General features: G+C 37.1%; 1 protein-coding gene across 1 annotated transcript in view; it reads left to right on the top strand.

Annotated features, from left to right (window-relative positions):
* Positions 1–21,875, top strand: part of PASD1 (PAS domain containing repressor 1) — a 92,536-nt gene that overhangs the window by 17,384 nt on the left and 53,277 nt on the right. Inside the window, exons 3-5 of the mRNA XM_074029431.1 lie at positions 7,472–7,626; positions 12,025–12,113; positions 19,055–19,144. Coding sequence (XP_073885532.1) covers positions 7,472–7,626; positions 12,025–12,113; positions 19,055–19,144 — 334 coding nt within the window. The remainder of the gene's footprint in view (positions 1–7,471; positions 7,627–12,024; positions 12,114–19,054; positions 19,145–21,875) is intronic.

Genomic DNA, 21,875 nt, shown 5'->3' on the forward strand with positions numbered 1-21,875 from the left:
CACCCATCAACTCGTCATTTACATTAGGTATTTCTCCTAATGCTATCCCTCCCCCCTCCCCCCACCCCTGACAGGCCCCGGTGTGAGATGTTCCCTGACCCATGTCCAAGTGTTCTCATTGTTTGATTCCCACCTATGAGTGAGAACATGCAGTGTTTGGTTTTCTGTCCTTGTGATAGTTTGCTGAGAATGATGGTTTCCAGCTTCATCCATGTCCCTGCAAAGGACATGAACTCATCCTTTTTTATGGCTGCATAGTATTCCATGGTGTATATGTGCCACATTTGCTTAATCCAGTCTATCACTGATTTGGGTTGGTTCTAAGTCTTTGCTATTGTGAATATGCTGCAATAAACATACGTATGCATGTGTCTTTATAGTAGTATGATTTATAATCCTTTGGGTATGTACCCAATAATGGGATGGCTGGGTCAAATGGTATTTCTAGTTCTAGATCCTTGAGGAATCGTCACACTGTCTTCCACAATGGTTAATCCTACTTTTAACCTGTGTCTTTATAATTAAATTGAGTTTCTTATAGACTATACATATAGTTTGGTCTTGCTTTTTAAAAATCTAATCATCAATCCTAAACTACATTTGTGTGTTTAGTCCATTGATAGTTTATATTATTATGAGTATGTTTTGATTTAAGTCTACCATCTTACTATATGTTTTCTGTTTGCCCTATTTGATCGCTGTTTCCATTGTCTTCTTTTTTCTGCTTCTTTTGGATTAAATGAGCTTTTAATTAGTATTCCATTTTATCTCTTTTTTGATTTATAATCTGTATCTGTGCCTTCTATTTGTTGCTCTAGGCAGTTTGTCATATACATCTTTAATTTATTACAGTCTGCCCATGGATTAATATTGTGCCACTTCATGTATAATGTAAGAAGCTTACAACAGCAGATTTTTATTTTCCACCCTCTCATCCTTTGTGCTATTATTGTCACAGGTTTTATTTCAGCATATATTATGAACTCTAGAATATTTTGCCTTTACATCAATTATCTTTTAAAGAAATTTAAAAAGAGAAACATTCTTTTATATTTATGAACATACATATTCTTAAGAGCCAGTGATTTTCATTCCTTTGTGTAGATCTGAGATTCCACCTGGGATCATTTTCCTTCTACCTGAAGTACTTCCTTTAACATTTCTATTAAAGCTGGTATGCTTCTCATTGACTTATTTCAGATTTTGTTCACCTGAAAATATCTTTAGTTTTCTCAAAGGGTGTATTTTTGCTGGATGTAGAATTCTAGGTTGATTTTCCAACTCCCCCTCCAAGCACTTTAAAGATGTTTCATTGTCTTTTGGTTTGAGTTGTTCTGATGGGAAGCCAGACAGAAAACATTATTTTTCCTCTGGTATTAAATGTATCTTTTATTTCTGTTTGCTTTTAAGATTTCTGTTTAAAATTGATTTTCAGCAATTTCTTTTAGTTTTTCTTTGTGTTTATTTTATTGGAGTCACCAATATTCTTGGATATATGAGTTTATATTTTTCATCCAGTATGGCAAAAAAAATTGGTAATTATTTTTCCAAAAAATATGTTTGCCTCCCTCTTTTGGGAATCTAGTAACTTATATTTTAGATGGCCTGATACCATCCCACACTGAGAGAGACTCTGCTCATTTTCCTCTACACTGGCTACATACAACTCAAATGTCTTCCACCTATGCATGAACTGTGGTGGTTATTTAGTTTTGTATTCATACCATTTGTTCTCTCCCTGGTAGTTGATCTTTGACTGGTCTTGTAGAATGTCACCTTGCAGGCCAGGCGCGGTGGCTCACGCTTGTAATCCCAGCACTTTGGGAGGCTGAGGCTGGTAGATCACGAGGTCAGGAGATGGAGACCATCCTGGCTAACACGGTGAAACCCCGTCTCTACTAAAAATACAAAAAAAAGTAGCCGGGCGTTGTGGCAGGTGCCTGTAGTTCCAGCTATTCAGGAGGTTGAGGCAGGAGAATGGCATGAACCCGGGAGGTGGAGCTTGCAGCGAGCCGAGATTGTGCCACTGTACTCCAGCCCGGGTGACAGAGTGAGACTCCATCTCAAAAAACAAACAAACAAAAACAAACATGTATGCAGATTTCTGGAACTCTTTTTCCCCCAGAGCTCCCTTCTTTCTGATACTCTGCTCCATAAATTGTAACCATCTTTCTTGGCTTTCTGAACTCTTATGTCTGTCTCCTAAAACTTAATGAGACCACTTTATTCTGCTTGAGATCCTTCTCCCTCAATCATGGTCTGGAAGTGTCCTCAGGTAGAAATCTGGGATTATTGTGGAGCTCTTCTCATTTTTGCTCTTATCTCAAAGATCACAGGCATGTGCTACCTCTTTCCAGTGTCTTAGAACAGGCGTTTCCTATAATTTGTCCAGTTTCCTTGTTGTTCATGGCAGGAGGGCTGTTCCCACATCAGTTATTCTAGTGATAAGCAACAATCCTGTCTTAGTCTGTTTTCTGTTGTTATAACAGAATACCTGAGACTGGGTAATTTATAAAGAAAAGAGGTTTATTTAACTCAAGGTTCTGCAGGATGAGAAGTTCAAGGGCGTGGTCCTAGCTTCTGGCAAGGAATTTTGCACTACATCACAACATGGCAGAGAAAGTTGAAGGGGAAGGGGACATGAGCAAAAAGTGAGGCAAGAAGGAGGAGGAACTTCAGCTTCTAACAACCCAGTCTCTCAGAAACTAATCCATTCCCCTGAGAAGTAATCCTGTATCAGGAGAGTGAGAACTCACTACCAGGAGAATGGCACCAAACCATTCATAACCCAAACCTTCTCACTAGGCTCCACCTTCCAGCACTGCTTCTTTTTAAGGATCAAATTTCAACATGAGTTTTGGTGGAGACAGGAAACCACAACCAAGCCATAGCAGACCTCTATAATTTTTGGTGCTATTGTATGTTTTAAAAATATTTTCTAATTTTGGTTGCTGGTATGTAGGAACAAATTCGTTTTTAAATATTAATCTTGTACACAGCAACCTTGCTGAACTATTTTATTTCTAATAGTTTGCAGAATTTCTTAGGGTTTCTATGTAGATAATCAGAATGTTCATGAATGCAGACAGTTTTATTTTTCCTTTCCAATAATTATCCATTTTATTTACTTTTCTTGCCTTAAGGCATTGGTTAGCACTTTTAGCACTGTGTTAAGTGTTTTAGCAGCCACTCTTTTTTTTCCTGAAACTAAAAAATTCCTTTAATGTTCTACCTTTACATAGGAGGATTGTATGTTCTGGTTGATAAATTTTATCAGGTTAAGGAACTTTCTGTGTATTCCTAGTCTGTTAAGAATATTTTCAAAAATCATATGTGTGTATTAAATTACATCAAATGTATTTTTCTGAATCTACAGAGATGATCACATGCTTTTTCTCTTTTTATCTGGGATGTTGAATTACATATTTTTTCTAATGTGAAAATATCCTGATATTTCTGGATTAACTCCACTTTCTTAATACCCTGCTGCTTTGGGTTTCTACAATTTATTTAGAATTTTTTCATATGGATCATAAACGAAACTGACATAAAGTTTCTCTTTTTGATGCTGCCTTTCTCTAGTTTGGTATGAAGAATATACTAGCATTATAAAATAGATTGGGTAGTTTCTCTTTTTGTGTGTTTTCTAGCATAATTTGCATGAGATAGGCGATACCTATCAGTTCTCTAAATGTTTAGAAGCATCCATTTGTGAAATCATCAGGTTTTGCTTAGATTTGTTTAGGTTATTTTCTGTGGATGGATTTTTCATTACCGAATTTATTTATTTAGATTTGTAGAGTTTATTCAGCTTTTTTGGTATCCTTAAATAGGTTTGGGTAAAATTCATTTTCCAAGGCAGTATCCCGTTTTATCTCTGTTTCACTGTTTTCAAATTTATGGGTGTAGAGTTGATCATACTGCTTTTTACTATGTTGTATTTATAGTATGCCCTTTCATTCCAAAATGTGTCCTCTCCCATGTTTCTTGATTAACCTTGTATAACAATGCTTTATTTATTTCACTAGTTTTTATTTTAAGAAACCATTTTAAGATTTCTGTTCTATCTTTATTTTTATTGCATTATTTTCTGGTCCTATTTAGTATTTTCTTCTCCTTTCTTTAGCTTTACTTTTATTTTTAATTTTTTTTGTTTACTAATTTACTGTTTTTTGTTTATTTGTTTTTTTGAGATGGAGTCTCACTCAGTCGCCTAGGCTGGAGTGCAGTCGTGTGATCTCGGCTCACTGCAATCTCCGCCTCCCAGGTTCATGCAATTCTCCAGCCTCAGCCTCCTGAGTAGCTGGAATTATAGGTGCCCACCACCACACCCGGCTAATTTTTGTATTTTAGTAGAGAGAGGGTTTTACCATGTTGCCCAGGCTAGTCTTGAACTCCTGACCTCAGGTGATCTGCCTGCCTCGGCCTCCCAAAGTGCTGGGATTACAGGCGTGAGCCACTGAGCCCGGCCAACTTACTAATTTTGTTTACTAATTTGTTTACTAGTTTTTGTTTACTTTTTTTCCTAATAGGCATTTAAGACCAAATGCTTTGGTACTACTTTAGCTGCATTTTACTTTAACATATTTTTAACGTGGTATACTTGTAATATTTAGTTCTGAGTATTTTCTGCTTTTCAGAGCTATTTAGGAAGTTTTGTTATTTTGAATGTTCAAATCGATCACGTTTTGTATTGTCTTTTTATTATTGATTTCTAATTTAATTGTATTTGGGCCAGAAATACGGTCTGTTTGATAATATTCTTTGGTATGTGTTGATCTTTTTCATGGCTTAGAATGGCTTAGCTGTTTTTGGTGCTCTGAAATTTCACTGTGATGTTTCTAGGTGTGGTTTTATTTTAATTTATCCAGATTGGGTCACATTTTCCATTCTGGAAAATTTAAAATTGTCTCCTTACTACTCATCTCCCCTTGCTATTATGTCTATCTGGAACCTCTCTTAGATATATACTGTGCCTTCCCATTTTGTCCTTCATATCTCATAACCTCTTGTTTCATATTTTCCAACCCATTTTCTCCTACTGTATGGCAGGTTTTCTCATAGCTCTGTTCCATTTATTAATTTCCTTATCTGATGTTTCTAATACATTGTTCAACCCATCTTTTAAAAATTAATTTCATTGAATATATCTATTTATATAACTTCTAATTCATCTTTCTCCACAGCTATTTGAAGTTCTTGGGGGTTTCATACTGTTGGGGGGTGTGTGTGTCCCTTAGTTTGGGGATTGATAGATTATTTCCTTACGTATTTTCTAATTTTGAATAGTGAGCTCATCTTCAACAGTGCCTTATCTGTGGAAATTCTGTGGAATCTGTCTTTAGAAAGTATCTCTCCAGAAGGGGTTTATCTTTGCCTTTTCTGGAACCCCAAGGTTGATTCCGTATGGTGGTGTCTTTTCCCCTGCACCCAGAGAACATGCTGAGACAGACAAGCTTCCTGTTTTCTTCTTTTGTTGGTGGGAGGATTTTTTTTTTTTCTTTTTCAATGTAATGTTAGCCTCTGGGAGTCCTGGCTACATGTAGGCAGAGGTGGTGAGTTTTAATTCCACTTCCTTGTTTGGGTTATTCTTTATCCATTTTTTTTTTCAATGTAATGTTAGCCTCTGGGAGTTCTGGCTATACATAGGGAGAGATGGTGAGCTTTAGTTTCACTTCCCTGTTCAGGTTATTTTTTATCTAGGAGAGCATTAACACCAAGCACAGGTTCATATTTCGTGCTTAGTACCTTTCCAGTGTTTGACTCCCCAAGCTTTCCCTTACTTAGAGAGCATTTAAAGGATGTTTGCTATATTTTGATCACCTTTTTGTAACACATATGTATTGGGATGCCATTGACATCTACCTTGAGGCTTTGGCCTTGAGGTGATGTGTGAGTCTAATTGTACAGCTCAAAGCAGAGGACTTCAGTGATTTCAAGGTCATTGTTTTATACACCAAGGATTTCTGTGAACAACAATAATGCAGATTTTTCTCTTTTGTGGCATGTACATGCTTGGCATGAAGCTTTCAAACTGCATCTGTCTTCATTTCCTTAAATTTTCTCAAAGTTAATGAAAGTTAAATGAATTTAAGGGTATGGAACTAAAACTACAAATACTTGTTTTTTGTTTTCGTTTTTGTTTTTTGATTAAGTGGTGTAACCACAGAATGTTTTTGTAACTTTTACAAATATATTCATGTGTAATGTTATTATCAAAAATATTCATTGGGGATTACACAATAAAGCAAGTCTTCAACATCTACATAACATATGAGAGTGTTATTGGTACTTAATGAAAGCCTATCTTTAAAAGAAGTAGGCATTCCTTGAGGGAAAAGTGTTATGCAATTGAGAATTTTGATTATCCTTATTGCTTTACTGTGATTCACCACTAAAACTGATTTCTTAGTAAAATATTGCTTCACTTTGATTTCAGGAGTCTTCCTTACATCACTGAATAATGAATGAGGATGAGAGAGAGAAAGAGAAGAGGTATGCATTCATAACTGACTGACATTTCTGTCAAAGCCCTCTCCCTCGTGCTCTGTTCCCATTTCACATCTAGCAAAATGCTATTTCCTCAGGGAAGCCTAATTCACTCAGAGAAATGTCGTTTCTCCAGTGTTTTTTTTTTTTTTTCCATAACTCTCAGCCCCAACTCTATTATAATACTTAGCACATTACCTATTTACCTGACAGCCCTCTTCCTCAAACTGTGTCCTCCATGCCTTGCATAGTGCCTGCCCAGAGCTGACTCTAATGGTTGTCAAATGACTGACAAGTATACAGTCCCTGATATTTTTAGAAGACTGTTTTTGAGCCTTGGCTTGCCTACAGCTTAAATTCATTTGTGTTTGAGAAGATAAATTAATTTATTTTTCCAGATCAAACTTCTAAAATAAATTCAAGTACACTGATCAAAAAGATTTTGTCAAAAGTTTGCAGTATGATCTGTGGTTTTTAAAAGTAAAAAATAAAAAATCAATTAGCATTTTATGGTTCAGTCTCCTCTCTGAGAAGAGCATTGGCTTTGAGAGAGCCTCTTGTGTGATTATAGACCACTTAGAAAGAATTTAATTTTATCAGAAACACTCTTGCTAAAGGATGTAATAATATATGGTGGAACAAAGACCCACTGTTAAATTCAAATTAATTTGGACTTATTTTATATAATTCTTAGGTCACTGTGCCAGGTACTGTGCGGGGCTTTGTTCTGGAAGAGACAAGGAGACAGATATGGTCCCTACCCTCAAGGGCCCCACAGCAAAGGGAAATGAAGTTGGCTTTCATTTCCTTATTTTAATAATGATTATTATTGTTGCTCTATGGGTAATCAAAGGACTGGATTTTTGCTCAAATATTGACACTAACTTCTCCCTTTCTCTCTTCTTCTATTGTTCCATCATCTGATTTCCCCACCCCACCCTTGCCATTAGTAACCCTGATTGGTTTTCTTTTTCTCAATTAGGGATGAATCTGATGAATTCGAAAAGGCAAAGAAGGCTGAATTAAATGCCGTCTTGACAAGACTCCGCAAAATACTGCAAACTCATGGCTATCCTGTAAAAGGAGACAAATCGGAAACATCACAGAGCACCACTGTCCTTTCACAAAAGGACAAAGGTTTGATTTGTTCAGCCTCCACCATCATTATAGGTTTTCGATTAGCCACATTGAAAATTAGCTGTGGGTGGGACAACTTGGTCTCTCACTTTACCTCAGACATTCGTTGGGAAGAATTAATGATTAGAGGAACTCTTGAAGTACCTTCTAATACACAGATAGTTTGTTTCTTTGCATTCACAAGTTTGTATATGGTTGACACTTAAAATGTGATTGAGATTCATGCAAAAGTGGGCCAAGGAAATGAAAATTAATAGAAGCATATGTGGGAAATAATTTAAATTTCTGTATCTTAAGCACTTAAAGGTATGTGGTAAATGTTGCTGAGGGAAACATGGCCCCGAGCCTGTAAAATATTACCTACAATATTTTAAGGTTTAATTCAGTAGGTTTAACTCAAAACATCTGAGTAAGTCATGCCCATAAATATGTAATTATACTGTAATAATCTCTTACCTTAAAATAATTTTTGACCCCATGATACCTCCAGGTATTGCCCTATTTCTGTGTTCTCCTCCTTCACAGAAAAACTTACTGAAATGATTTTATGGGCCCTGTCTCCACTGGCTCACATCCCATTCTTTCTTCAACCCACTTCACTGAGGCTTTAGCTCCTACCATTCAACTACAACTACTTTTGTCAGGAATACCAGTGACCTTCACATTGCTGAATTATTTGGTTTAACTGTCCTCATCTTTCTTGACTTTTCCAAAACATTGGACATGTGACCACTCCCTCCTTTTTGAAACACTTTTCCCTCAGGTTCCGGGACAGCACAGTCACTAAGTTTCTTTCCTGGTTCATTGGCGTATTAGTCCACTTTCACACTGCTGCTAAAGACATACCCAAGCCTGTGCAATTTACAAAAGAAAAAGGTTTAATTGGACTTACAGTTCCACATGGCTGGGGAAGCCTCACAATCATGACAGAAGGGGAAAGGCACATGTTACATTGCAGCAGGCAAGAGAGAGGATGAGAGCCAAGAGAAATGGGTTTCCTGTTATGAAACCATCAGCTCTCCTGAGATTTTTTCACTACCATGAGAACAATATGGGAGAAAGTGCACCAATGACTCAATTATCTCCCACCAGGTCCCTCCCACAAACGTGTGGGAATTATGGGAGTACAATTCAAGATGATATTTTGGCAGGGACACAAAGCCAAACCATATGAATTGGCCACTTTTTATCTGTGTTTTTTTACTTCTTCCTCCCCTTTCAACTTCTAAACATGGGTGTACCCATGGCTCAGTCCTTGGACTTTTTTCTCTTTTATATTTACACAGTACTCATTTTCCAGGTTACCTTATCTATTCCCTTGATTTGAAGTGTTATGTAGATATCAGTGACCTCCACTTTTAAAATCTATCTCCAGCCCTGAGCTCCTTCCCTGAGAATCATACTTATTATACAATTAGCAAAAGAGTTTTCTACGTGATGTCCTCAATTGCATATTAAATAGAAGGGTTAACATGGCCATAAAGGAACTCTTGATACCCCTACACTGCATTGCCTGTCTCATCCCCACCTCCAGTTCTCTTCATATCAGTAACTGGCAACCACCAGTCGTTCTGCCAGGCGCACAAGCAAAAAGTTTAGAAGCCGTTCTTATTTCCTCCACTTCATTCACCGTCCTATCCAATTCCTCTGCAATATTTTTTTGGCTTCTACCTACACAGTATGTTTCATATCTATACATTTCTCACCATTTGCGTAGCCTTGATGTACCACCCAAATCCAGGCCACCATCATCTCTTACTTTTTTTTCTTTTTCTTTTTTAAATTGATCAATAAAAATTGTGTGGATTTATGGTATAGAACATGGTATTTTGATATATGTATACACTGTGGAATGGCTAAATCCAGCTAATTGATATATGCATTACCTCACATACTTACCTTTCTCCGATGAGACCACATCAAATCTACTCTCTTAGCAATTCTCAAGTGTACAATATATTGTTATATACTGTAGTCACCATGATGTGTAATAGAACTTGAACTTATTCTAACTGAAATTTTGTATCCTTTGTCCAACATCTCCCCATTCCCTCATCTCTTACTTTTGATGAAGGTTCATAGCTAGATTCTGCCTCTATCTTTGCTACCCACTTCATTCTGTTTGCAACAAACAGCCATAGGGATCTTGTAAAAATCTACCATGTCACTCTCCTGCTTAAAAGCACTTCATGGGCTGGGCACGCTGGCTCACACCTGTCATCTCGGCACTTTGGGAGGCCGAGGTGGGTGGATCACCTGAACTCCTGAGGTCAGGAGTTCAAGACCAGCCTGGCCAACATGGTGAAACCCCATCTCTACTAAAAATACAAAAAATTAACTGGGTGTGATGGCAGGTACCTGTATTCCCCGCTACTCGAGAGGCTGAGGCAGGAGAATAGCTTGAACCTGGGAGGCGGAGGTTGCAGTGAGCTGAGATCGCGCCACTACACTGCAGCCTGGGAAACAGAGCGAGACTCTATCTCAAAATAATAATAATTAAAAGCATTTCATGTTTTACTCAGCATAAAATACAAACTTCTTACCATATACCCTACATGATCTGGCCCTTCCTATCTCTCAGGCTTTCCTACTGCTTTACCCCCTGGTCATCCCACTGCGGCCACTTTGGGATCCTTTCGTCTCTTCAAATAGGCAAAATGATTTCCTGCTTCATGTTGCACTTACTGCTTCATCTCCCTGAGATGATTTGGTCCCATATCTTCACACAGTTGCTTTCTTGTCTATCAAATCTTAGTTCAGATGTTACCTTCCTAGTACCTTCCTAGTAAGGCTTTTCTTGATCACCCGATCTTACCAATTATTGTACTTGCAGATACCTGAAACTGTCTGTTCTGTTGTCTATGTGTTGATTATTTGTCTACGCTGCCCCATCAGTCTGTAAGATACAAAAGAACAGTCACCTTATTTTTCTTGTTTATGCTATATCCTGAACCTGTAAAGCAGAATATGACCCATAGCAGAAGCTCTGTAAACATTTGTTAAATAAATGAATAAAAGAGGTTCAGTTTAACAAGTGTTAAATCCCTGCCATGACTTAAGTACCATGTTAGACATTACATTGGGGATATGGTGAAGAATTGGATATGATGCACACCTTAGAGAATAAACAAAAACAAGTTCATGGGTAATAGTAAAGTAGAAAAGTCCTTTATGATTTATTTATAAAATACAGTGGTTATCCTTTCTTGACAGTATATGAACTCCCCTATCTTTTTTATTTCTTTGAATGAAGTATAGGAGGTGAAAGTTATTAGATGGAACTGGAAGGCAATGGAGAAATTTCTTCAGAAATTGACTGTGGAAGAGTATCATGGGTTGTTTCTTGAGTTTGAAGAGCTATGCCTAGAATTGAGTTTCCAAGCTGGGACAGTGGTCAGGATCACTGATCTTGAGGCATTTATGCAGTTGGCATGGTTTACTTTTCATGTTACTCCTATTTCACACCCAGTTACACACCCTATTTTCATTCCCTCATCAGTGAGGGCTCTAAAGCTCTCCTTATGCATGGCCTCCCTCTTACCCAACTCTACTTCTAGGAACGAGTCAGAGACTCATGCCTGTCAAGAAAGCAATAGCCACTGTAAACATTATCCTTATCATACGATGTTATATTTTTAATAGAGATCAAAGTTGTATGCTATGGGTCTCATTTTTCTGTGAGGAGAAGGAACTAATGTTTATTGACATGAAGTATTAAAATCACTTGAGATTAGAGGTCTGTGTTAGTGAAGTCCCTTTGCTAGTGAAGTTAGTGGAGTAGGGTGGAGTTGGGGAGGTAGAGAGGGGCACATGTTGACAGCAAAGACAGGCGCAGAAACACACTTTTCATTGAGGAAACCAGAAAACCCTGAAGAATGTGATAGGACGGATGGGGGAGAGGACAGTACCAGTAGCTTGGAAGAGATGAAAGATAAAGCTTGAAGATATTCTAGTTAAGGGACCTTGTGTAAAGCTTAAATAGATGAAACTAAAGAGTGGAATTTCATAATTTAGTCAGGACTAGGGGAGGACTTTGGGGGTCTGGACCTACTTAGAGCCCCTTGACTTACCTGGTGGATTATGGATACTGGGTTTTGGTAGAACTCAAGAGGAAAAAAATAACTAGAAGTTGAAAAATCATAAAAGTGTTTAACAGGTCATAATGTGTGGGGTAGAAATTGAGTTGGATGATCTTCAAAGTCTTTTTCAATTCCAAACACTTCTGTGTTTGTGATCATTTATATACAATTAGTTAGCCAACATCAGATCCTTCATTAGCACTCAGCATTTTCTCATGAGTCTTTTCTATAAATTAGGTATAACTTTGAAAAATCTAATACCCATAGCTAATCATTTTAATGTGACACTGTTCTGTACTTTCTTCCTTTTTCTAAAAAGACAAAGTCAATCCAAAAAGCTCTCAAAGGAAATTACATTGGATTCCATCTTTTCGTACCTATGATGACTTCAACCAAATGATGCTACAGGTAAGAGGGCTTTTGTTCTTTGATTACTTCATATGTTGAATACATGTAATAGAAGACAAAGAATAGTGTTCGTCAAAGTGTGATTAGGAGATAATATGCATTAGAATCAACCAGAGAGCTTGATAACTTAAATCGTCTGGATCAGAATCTCAAACCTGTTAGGGCCAGGAGTTTGCATTTCTCTCAAGCTCCCCGGATGCTTCCTATGCCAACTGAGTTTTGAGAAACACTGATTTTGAGTGACAACAAACACAAACAAATCTTTGCATAGGTTAGTGGCAAGTTAAGTGGTTATCTGGTAGACTCTTTCAACATAGATGGTTATACTCTAATGAATTAGCCTTCAAGTAGTTGTTCCCCCCTCAAGAATGTAAGGTGTTTATAGTTTCTATCTCCAAGAGAACTGGTTAGTTTCACAAGCCACAAACTGCACTCCAAAGGACCATATTCCTTTGAGTTGGACAGATAAGGATACAGATTTTGCCTTTGTCACTTACTTGCTGTGTGTCTTGACTGAATTACCATCTCTGAGCCTTGATTTCTTTCTCTTTAAAATGAGTAAAAATGATCTTTATCTCATTGAGATGATGTGAGAATAAAATAAAGTGAACATGTGTAAAATATATAGTACACTGTTTGGCAATATTGGACACCCAGAAATTATCAGTCTGGTCCCTTTTCTCTTTCGGTACTGGCTGATCACCCAGCACTATGACCATTAGTGGTCATAATGGTGTCTGAGAAAGGCATTGTGTGAGTGAATCTTTTCAAACCCATCCCAATGTTAGAGCCAAAATTCTACTGACTGTGAATGAGTGGAACCATATTTTAATATTCTACTTCATTTTTCTTCCTTTTAAGCAACAGACTCTCACTTTTTTTTTTTTTTTTTTTTTTTTGACACAGGGTCTCACTCTGTCATCCAGGTTGGAGTGCAGTTGTATGATTGTAGCTCACTGCAGCCTCAGCCTTCTGGGCCCAAGCAATCCTCCCACCTCAGCCCCCAAAGTAGCTGGGACCAGAGGTGCACACTACCATGCTCAGCTAATTATGTTTTATAACTCTTTATAGAGACAAGGTCTCACTATGTCACCCAGGCTGGTCTCCTGAGCTCCTGGGCTCAAGCGATTCACCTTGGCCTCCCAAAGTGCTGGGATTACAGGCATGAGCCACTGCACACGACCCTCTCTCAATTTTATTAAAGGTTTTGTTTTAGGGATCCTATACACAAATATTTGCTAAATAGAGGACTTAAAATGTGTTATGTGAAATCTTGTTACCAATTTTATGAAACCAGATGCTTATTTGAAATATTTTAGAAGCTAGACAAGGTATAACTACACCCTAGAGGGATAATTATGTTCACAACTACAGAATATATGGCATTCAACTGGAAGGATCAGAATATCTTGGGTAATTCCCTCCTTTCCACTTTATTCCCCTCCATTAGGCTTTAATAACTTCCCTAGAAAAGTCTGTTCTTTATTCATGAAGTTTTTTCTTGCAATAAACAAGCTCAGTCTGACCAATCAGGGCTGACTTCAGGCAGAGAGATGGAAACATCAGGAAATCTGAGAAGAGGGACAGTAGAGGGCTCTTTCTCTTCACTTTCTAGTTTCATTACAGCTTTGGCCATTCTTTTGAAGCATGAAAGAAAGCGGAGTTTGGAGGGCAAGAGAGCAAGGTGCCTTTGTTTCTTATGGCTTGTATTTCAGAGCAATGACTTAGCTTTGGATGTTTCCTTCCTGTTTGCCATACTGTTGGTCAAACGTAAGAGCCTCCTGACATCTGTGTAACAACCTACACAATGCTCTCATGTAGAGTAGCCACTCTCATGTAGAGTGCTCTCGTGTAGAGTAGCCTACACAGTGCTCTCATGTAGAGCATCCTCTTATGAGCATCCTCATAAGAAGCCTATGAGTAAGTTAATAATGATGTTGATCCTTTTTACTGTAGGAAAGAGGAGACCAAACTGGGAGAGCTTGCACCTTGCACCTTGTGCTATTCCAAGACCTGTTGAGTAGCACAGCTAAGTAGCACACCATGTTTCCTCACTTACACTCCAGCCCATGGGGATCCAGACTAACTCAGAGCAAACCATCGCAGTAGAGAATGTGGTAATCAAAATGCCAAAAGCAAGCAGACATACAAAAAATGAGTAGAGGAGCAAAACGCCTTACCAGATCCGCCTAGACTGTTTTCTGAACCTATGTGTTTGGAAGGTCACTTCAGGCATGTGGCAGTTTTGGACGTTATCTTTTGACGTCTAATAGGAAATAGCAAGCACCCAGTTTTAAAAACTTTTACTTAAAATTTTATCTTACAAAAATGTATATAACATATATTAACAGTTAAAAAATAGTACAGGTAACACTGAGGTTAAGAAATAGAGCATTACCAGATCCTTTGAAATCCCCTTTGTCATGATCTTCTTCTTCCACACCACTTCTTCCCTACCACTTCCTGAGTTCTGTATCAATATTCCTTTGCCTTGCTTTGTATTTTTAGGACAAGTGTATGCATCTGTAAGTGATATGTTGTTTTCTTTTGCATGACTTTCACCTTTATATAAATTGAATTATATTGTATGTATTCTTCTCTGACTTGTTATTTTTGCTCAACCTTTTTCAATTCATCCATGACACTGCATGTAACTCTAGTGCATTCATTTTTACTTCTGTATTCTTGTTAGAACATACTGTACAATTAACCATTTTACTGTTGATGGGCACTAGAAATCGGTTTTAGCTCATGCTCCTTAGGAAGTAGAGGCAGAAACAAAACTTACATGCTAAGGTTTTAGTGGGATATACATTCTCAGGATAGTGAGGGTGAGGGGGAAAGAAAAGTAAGACAGGGAAGAAGGGAACTGAAATTTAGGATAGTTTATTACCAAGCTGGATACAGCTTCACAAGAACACACAGTGGGTTGTTCAGTCACTCTTAAACTATGTAAAAGGCACCGCACCTTAGAATAGTCTGTATAGGGGAGGAAGGGAAAATACTGTATCTACCAGTTCCTTTCTATCTCCTGTCATTTTCTGTCTCCTGTCCTTAGTCAAAAGTCACCTGGCTTTTTTGGAAACCCACTGGGGTACCCAGATCCGATGCCCCAAGGTGGATGAAGTTACTGCTTTCATGAATCCAGTCACTTTGGATGGATACTGAAAACCCCTACTGCTGGCGGAGTTAGGAGACTAGGCTGGGACTGCAAAAGGAAAGCTAAAATCCCTGGCTTGATTGAGGGTGGGATGGGGTATGAATCGGAGGCGCATAAACTGGGTCTTGCAGAGCTGTAGGTTTTTGTTATTGAGAGCAGTTTTGGTTTGAACATTTTTGTTCGTATATCCTTTTCCATATAAGCAAGAGTGTTTCTAGGTGTATATCTAGGAGTGAGATTGCTGGAGAGTAGAGTGGAGTGGTAGGGTAGCTCCCCTTTACATGAAAATGACAATGCTTTTCAAGTGGCTGTGTTTCACTGTGTATTTTACTGTTCATTTATATTCTTAGTAGTAGTGGATGAAAGTTCTTATTGCTCCACATCCTTGCTAACAATTTATTGTCTAATTTTTAAATTTTTGTCAATTGGTTGGGAATGGAATGGCGTCTTGTTTCATTACAAATGACAATGAGCGTCTTTTCACAAATTTTGAGGCCATTTGTGTTTCCTCTTCTATGAGATGCTTGTTTCTAACCTTTGCTCAGTTTCTTATGATATTGTTGTTCTTTCTAATTATTCATATGTTGGAGATTTTAAACAGATTCTGGAAATGAATCACTTGCAAGTTATGTGTTGCAAAATTCTTGTTCTAGTTTGAAACTTGCCTTTTCACTATTTAAGGTGACTTTTGACAAACAGAAATTATTAATTTTAAAGTAATCAAATTTACCAAAGAGTGTTTACTTTCTTGTTTAAAAAATCCTTAACCTACCACAAGGTAATAAATATATTCTCTTATATTTTATTTTAAAAGCTTTAACGTTTTATCTGTTATATTTAATGTGTTCATACTTTTTGAGTTCTTTTTTGTGTATGCTATGAAGGAGAAACATTATAAAGATAAGAGAATATTTTAAAGTAGTGATTTTGCTGTTTAATGATGATGTGATTGGTTATATTTTTTACTTCTTCTCAAGTTACTTTTTGTAATTTATATTTTTCTAAGACTTGCTTTCAAATTTGTTGGCATAAAGTTGTTCATAATGAAGCTTCTGTAATGATATCCACTTTTCACTCCTAATATTGTTTGTGTTTTTTGCCCCATGATTCGTCTTACCAGAGTTTTGTCAATTTTAATGTTCTTGTCGAAGAATTGACTTTTAACTTTCTTGATTCTCTCCATTGTGTCATTATTTTTTATTTTATTAATTTCTGCTATTTTTATTATTTACTTTTTTCTACTTTTTTGGGTTCGTTTTTTGTTCTCTAACAATTTTAGATTATTTAATTCATTGATTTCTAACCAATTTTCTTTTCTAATATATACACTTAGGCAAAGATTCCCAAATGTTGTTTTAGCTGCATTTCACAAGTCTTGATAAATGGTGTTTAAAAAATTATTATATCATAAATACTTTCTAATCTCCATTATAACTTATTATTTGGCCTGTTTTTTTATTATTGTAAAATGTATATAACATGAATTTATCATTTAATCACTTTTAAATATAGAGTTCAGTGGCATTAAGTACATTCACATTATTGTGCAACCATCACCACCATCCATTTCCAGCTTTTAAAAGCTTGCGTAATTGAAACACAATAACTCCCCATTCTCACTTTCTCCCAGTTCCTGGTAACCACCATTCTACTTTGTGCATCTATCTATTTGGCTGTCCTAGGAACTTCATATAAATGGAATCATACAGTAGTGTCCTTTTGTGACTTGTTTCACTTAGTATAATATCTTCATGTTTCATCCATGTTGTAGTATGTGGCAAAATTCTCTTTCCTTTTAAGGCTGAATAATATTTCGTTGTTTGTTATACATTTTGGTTATACATTCATCTGTTGGACACTTAGATTGTTTACACCTTTTGGCCATTATGAATAATGCTTCTGTGAGCATAGGTGTACACATATCTGTTTGAGTTCCTGCTTTCAGGTTGTTTTTTTTTTTTTATACACCCAGAAGTGGAAATGCTGAATCACATGATAGTTCTATGTTTAGTTATTTGAGAGACTGCCATAGAGTTCTCTATAGCAGCTTTGTCATTTTACACTAACCTCAATAGTGCATAGGCATTTCAATTTCTTTATATCTTGTCCCAAAACTATTTGTTTTGTTTTAATCATAGCCCATCCTAATGGGTTTGAGGATTTCGTGACTTTATCCAAATGTAGAATCCTGTTTGCAATTACTTGGGCTTCCTGAATCTTAAGATTGATGTATTTTATTACTTCTGGATAATTTTCAACCTGTATCTCATTGCGTATTTCCTCTTCTCTGTTATATTATCTCCTTCTGGAACACTGATCAGACATATGTTGGACTTTCTCATTCTCTTCTCCATGAAATGAATTTATCTTATTTTTCCATTTGTCTGTCTCCTTGTGTTACATTCTGAGTCATTTTCTCAGCTCTTTCCAGCTCAACAATTTTATTTCTGGCTGTGTTCTAACATGCTATTTAACCTATACATTAAGTTTCTAATTTTGATGACAATATCATCTATAGACATTCTGTTTGATTATGTTTTATATCTCACGAGTCAGTTTTGAGTCTCTTGTTTCTTCATATTTTTAGTGCCCTTTGTTATTTATTTAAGCCTATTAAGCATACTTGTTTTGTATTCTGTATCTGATAATTCCAATATCTGTTATTTTTTAAATATGATTCTTTATTTTATTATGTCTGTTGCCTCTTGTTCATAATGCTTCATCTCTTCCTGTGTTTTATTTTTATTATAAGCTCGTATTATTTGTAACTTTATCTGCATGAGTTCTTGATTTTGATTTACTTTTGTTAGACATATGGGGTCAGGATCACTTTAAACTAGATATTAGACTTTGGTCGTTGAGGGCCACACAGGTAGTATATGAATTCTAGCTCCAAGTTTGTGTAAAGGTGGGCTTCTGCTTAGTGCCTCCTAAAGTTGACTATTTTCTCTTTTCCTACTCTTCCCAGGACTGAGGCTGAGGGAGGCATGCCCATTCCCTGTCTCCTTTCACTGGATAAGATTTTTCTGTTTCACCTGTTGAAGGTGTCACCCTTTTGGAGACCTGGCTTTATATTGTGGTCTTTGATTTCACCTCCTGCCTTGTACAGGCCTCGGCTTTGCTTTTGTCCCCCAAGCTCTAGGCCATCAGTGTTGGAAGATAGTCTCAAGGCAAATACAGGGTCTAATATTCTCTGATGTCTTAATTCTCACAATCTAGTCATTTCTGACACCAGATTATTTCCCTTACTTTACCAATAGCTTGGTCCTGTTTTGAAAAATAAGTTTTAATATATTTTATTCATCATTTTAGATATTCTCTACCAGGAGGCATTTGTCTGGCTATTGAATCCATTATATAGCAGGAAAGTGATGGCAATATCCATATTTATAAGGAGATGACTAACCTAACCACAAATGAAAGTGTCCTTAAAATATTTTTAACTTTTTTGAAATTAAGTGTTCTTAAAGTGAAACAACCTACACATGGAAATGAATCTTCTTAGCTTGTGTTAGAGAATTTCATGTTAATTGGGTGTACATTGAAATTTGTTTGTTTAAGTGACATATCATTTGATAAACATTTCATGCTTAAGGTTAAGTAGATTCTGTGTAGGAGGCAGAATAATGGAATTTTAATTAAGTCTGTGCCTATTTTATTGATATTTAAGGACTGCAATACATTTCAGTGTGCCATTATAATTATCTAAGCATTTAGCAATAAAGCTATGATTTTATTATTGTTCCACTATTTAATTACATTATTATCGTCTCGTCATTAGTTATTAGATGGCTTTATGATTACACTGAGCGCAGATGGAGTGATCATTCATGTGGCTGAAAACATCTCTTCTCTTCTTGGACATTTACCAGTAAGTTCTTTCTACTTTTGGGAAAGTGGATCATTCTGGTTTGTTGTTTAGGGGTTCATTATTTATTTTCAGGAGCATAAAGCTCATCAGAGAAGATGTTTTCCATGTTGTCAAAACGTGCCCCTGTTTTATTGTCATTTTCATTGGTTTCAGAATACTGTAGATTGGGTGCCTTTGTAAGCAACACAAATTTACATTTTATAGTTTTAGAGTCTGAGAAATCCAAGATCAAGGTGCCAACAGATTTGGTGTCTAGTGAGGGCCCACTCTCTGGTTCATAGACATCTTTATTCTTATTATAACCTCATATAGTAGAAGAAGCAAGGGAGCTCTTTTTTTGTTTTGTTTTGTTTTTTTTTGAGATGGAATCTCACTCCGTCACCCAGGCTGGAGTGCAGTGGTGCGATCTCGGCTCACTGCAACCTCTGCCTCCTGGGTTCAAGTGATTCTCTTGCCTCAGCCTCCTCAGTAGCTGGGATTATAGGCACACGCCACCACGCCTGGCTAATTTTTGTATTTTTAGTAGAGACAGGGTTTCACCATGTTGGCCAGGCTGGTCTCAAACTCCTGACCTCAAGAGATCTGCCCATCTCGGCCTCCCAAAGTGCTGGGGTTAAAGGCATGAGCCACCATGCCCAGCCTAGGGGTCTCTTTTATAAGGACACTAATCCCATTAATCATCTCCAAAGGCCCCATCTCTTAATATAATACCGTCACATTGACAGTTAGATTATTTCAATATATAAAGTTTTGGGGGACATAAACATTCAGTCTGTAGCAAGGCCTTGATATTCCACTTATACAGGTGCTTGAGGAGGGGTTACCTAGAATACATTTACCAACAACAACCCTCCCACACAAACTGTCTGCCATTGGCATGGTTGTGTTAACAAAAAGTTTTGGGAGAGGATATGAAGAAATTGAAACCCCTATGCACTATTGGTGGTAGTGTAAAACAATCATATCTCGGTTGTTTTCATTACGTATTCCTCATTCCACAGAGTTGTCTCAAGAACTTGACAAACCCTGATCCAGAGATCTATAGCACTCAAGTTTGGAACATGGAAATTAATAGAAGCTAGGGTTAGATTATCCTGTAGTTAGGTTGGAAGTGGATTAAAAACATTTCACTAGTTTAGCCAGGCCAGTTGGCATGTTCCGTGGCCTGCTTGGAAACTCAGAGTCCTTACACCCTTTAAAAAAAATTACAGATGCGGCCGGGCACGGTGGCTCACGCCTGTAATCTCAGCACTTTGGGAGGCCGAGGCGGGCGGATCACGAGGTCAGGAGATCAAGACCATCCTGGCAAACACGGTGAAACTCCATCTCTACTAAAAATACAAAAAAAAATTAGCCGGGCGTGGTGGCGGGCATCTGTAGTCCCAGCTTCTCGGGAGGCTGAGGCAGGAGAATGGCATGAACCTGGGAGGCAGCAGAGCTTGCAGTGAGCGGAGATCGCTCCACTGCACTCCAGCCTGGGTGACAGAGCGAGACTCCATCTCAAAAAAAAAAAAAAAAAAAAAAATTACAGATGCTAGAATCAATCTCTTTTATTTCTCATTCTCTTTCGTTTTTTTAAAAAACAGTTTACATTTTCAAATTCAGCTTATATTTGTAGGCTACCAAAACAGCTGAATAAAATGCAAATAGAGATATTTATTGGATTGCACTTTAGTATATTTAAATCATAGAAGGAAAAGATTCTTTTAAAATCTATATTTAAAGAAGGAATGTGCGAGTATGATCCATTACAGCTTAAATTTTATTATAATGAAGACCAGAAAACTACCCAATTTTTTGTGGCATCAGATATTGCTTAAACCAAATTGGTCATTGGCTGAGCCTGGTGACTTTTTCTTATTATGTGAAGATTTATTATAATGATGGTGTTAGTTATGATATGATCTTGCTTCTTTATGTATTTGGTTCAGAGTTTTCATTATTAAGAAGCTCTTTCACCCTTCAACATTTGAGGTACGACACACACACACGCTGCCCCAAAACCACAAGGTCTAGAGAGGTATCTGGGACATGTGCTTTGAACTGCCAGCCTTAAACAATAGACTTGATTTACCTGAGATCAGTGTACTTAAAAATAAATGTATAACTATTATATTTGTACATAAACATTAAATGGGAATTAAGTTATATATTCCTATAAAACAAGGTTAAAAACGACTACACCTGAGGCATAGTTTCACACTTCCTCATTAAATCCTAACTGTTCTTAATTTTTCGAAACAGGCAATCTTTTTCTCAGGCTTTGATTAAAAATTTCATTTTGTAAGTCATCCAACTTATATTATAAAATGGAGACCGAACCATTTCTAGAGTGTCTGCGTGGCTCCAGGAATCTTCAGTTTCATTGCACATCTAGGCACCTCTGTCTGTGGAGCAACTCCAAACTAATAGCATGGTGGAATGGAAAGAACTTGGTCTTTGGAATCAAATAATCAAATAATCTAGAAATTAAAATTTGCTTTGTTTCTCTCTAACTACGTAACCTTTAGTTTCTCTTCTATAAGTGGGGAAATAATATTACTTAGAGAGTGCTGGGAGATGAGTTATTATAAATAACGTGATTATACAGAGACCTGAATGGAGTATGTGTGATATGCAGGTAATTGGAGCAAGTATCTTTCAGACAGAGGAGAAAGCATATGTAAGAGCCTGAAAGCAGGAAAAGGTACAGCAGAGAGAACAGTGTGACTGGAGTGATGTGAGCAAAAGG

This window comes from Macaca fascicularis, chromosome X (assembly GCF_037993035.2).
Source record: "Macaca fascicularis isolate 582-1 chromosome X, T2T-MFA8v1.1".
Lineage (NCBI taxonomy): Eukaryota > Metazoa > Chordata > Mammalia > Primates > Cercopithecidae > Macaca > Macaca fascicularis.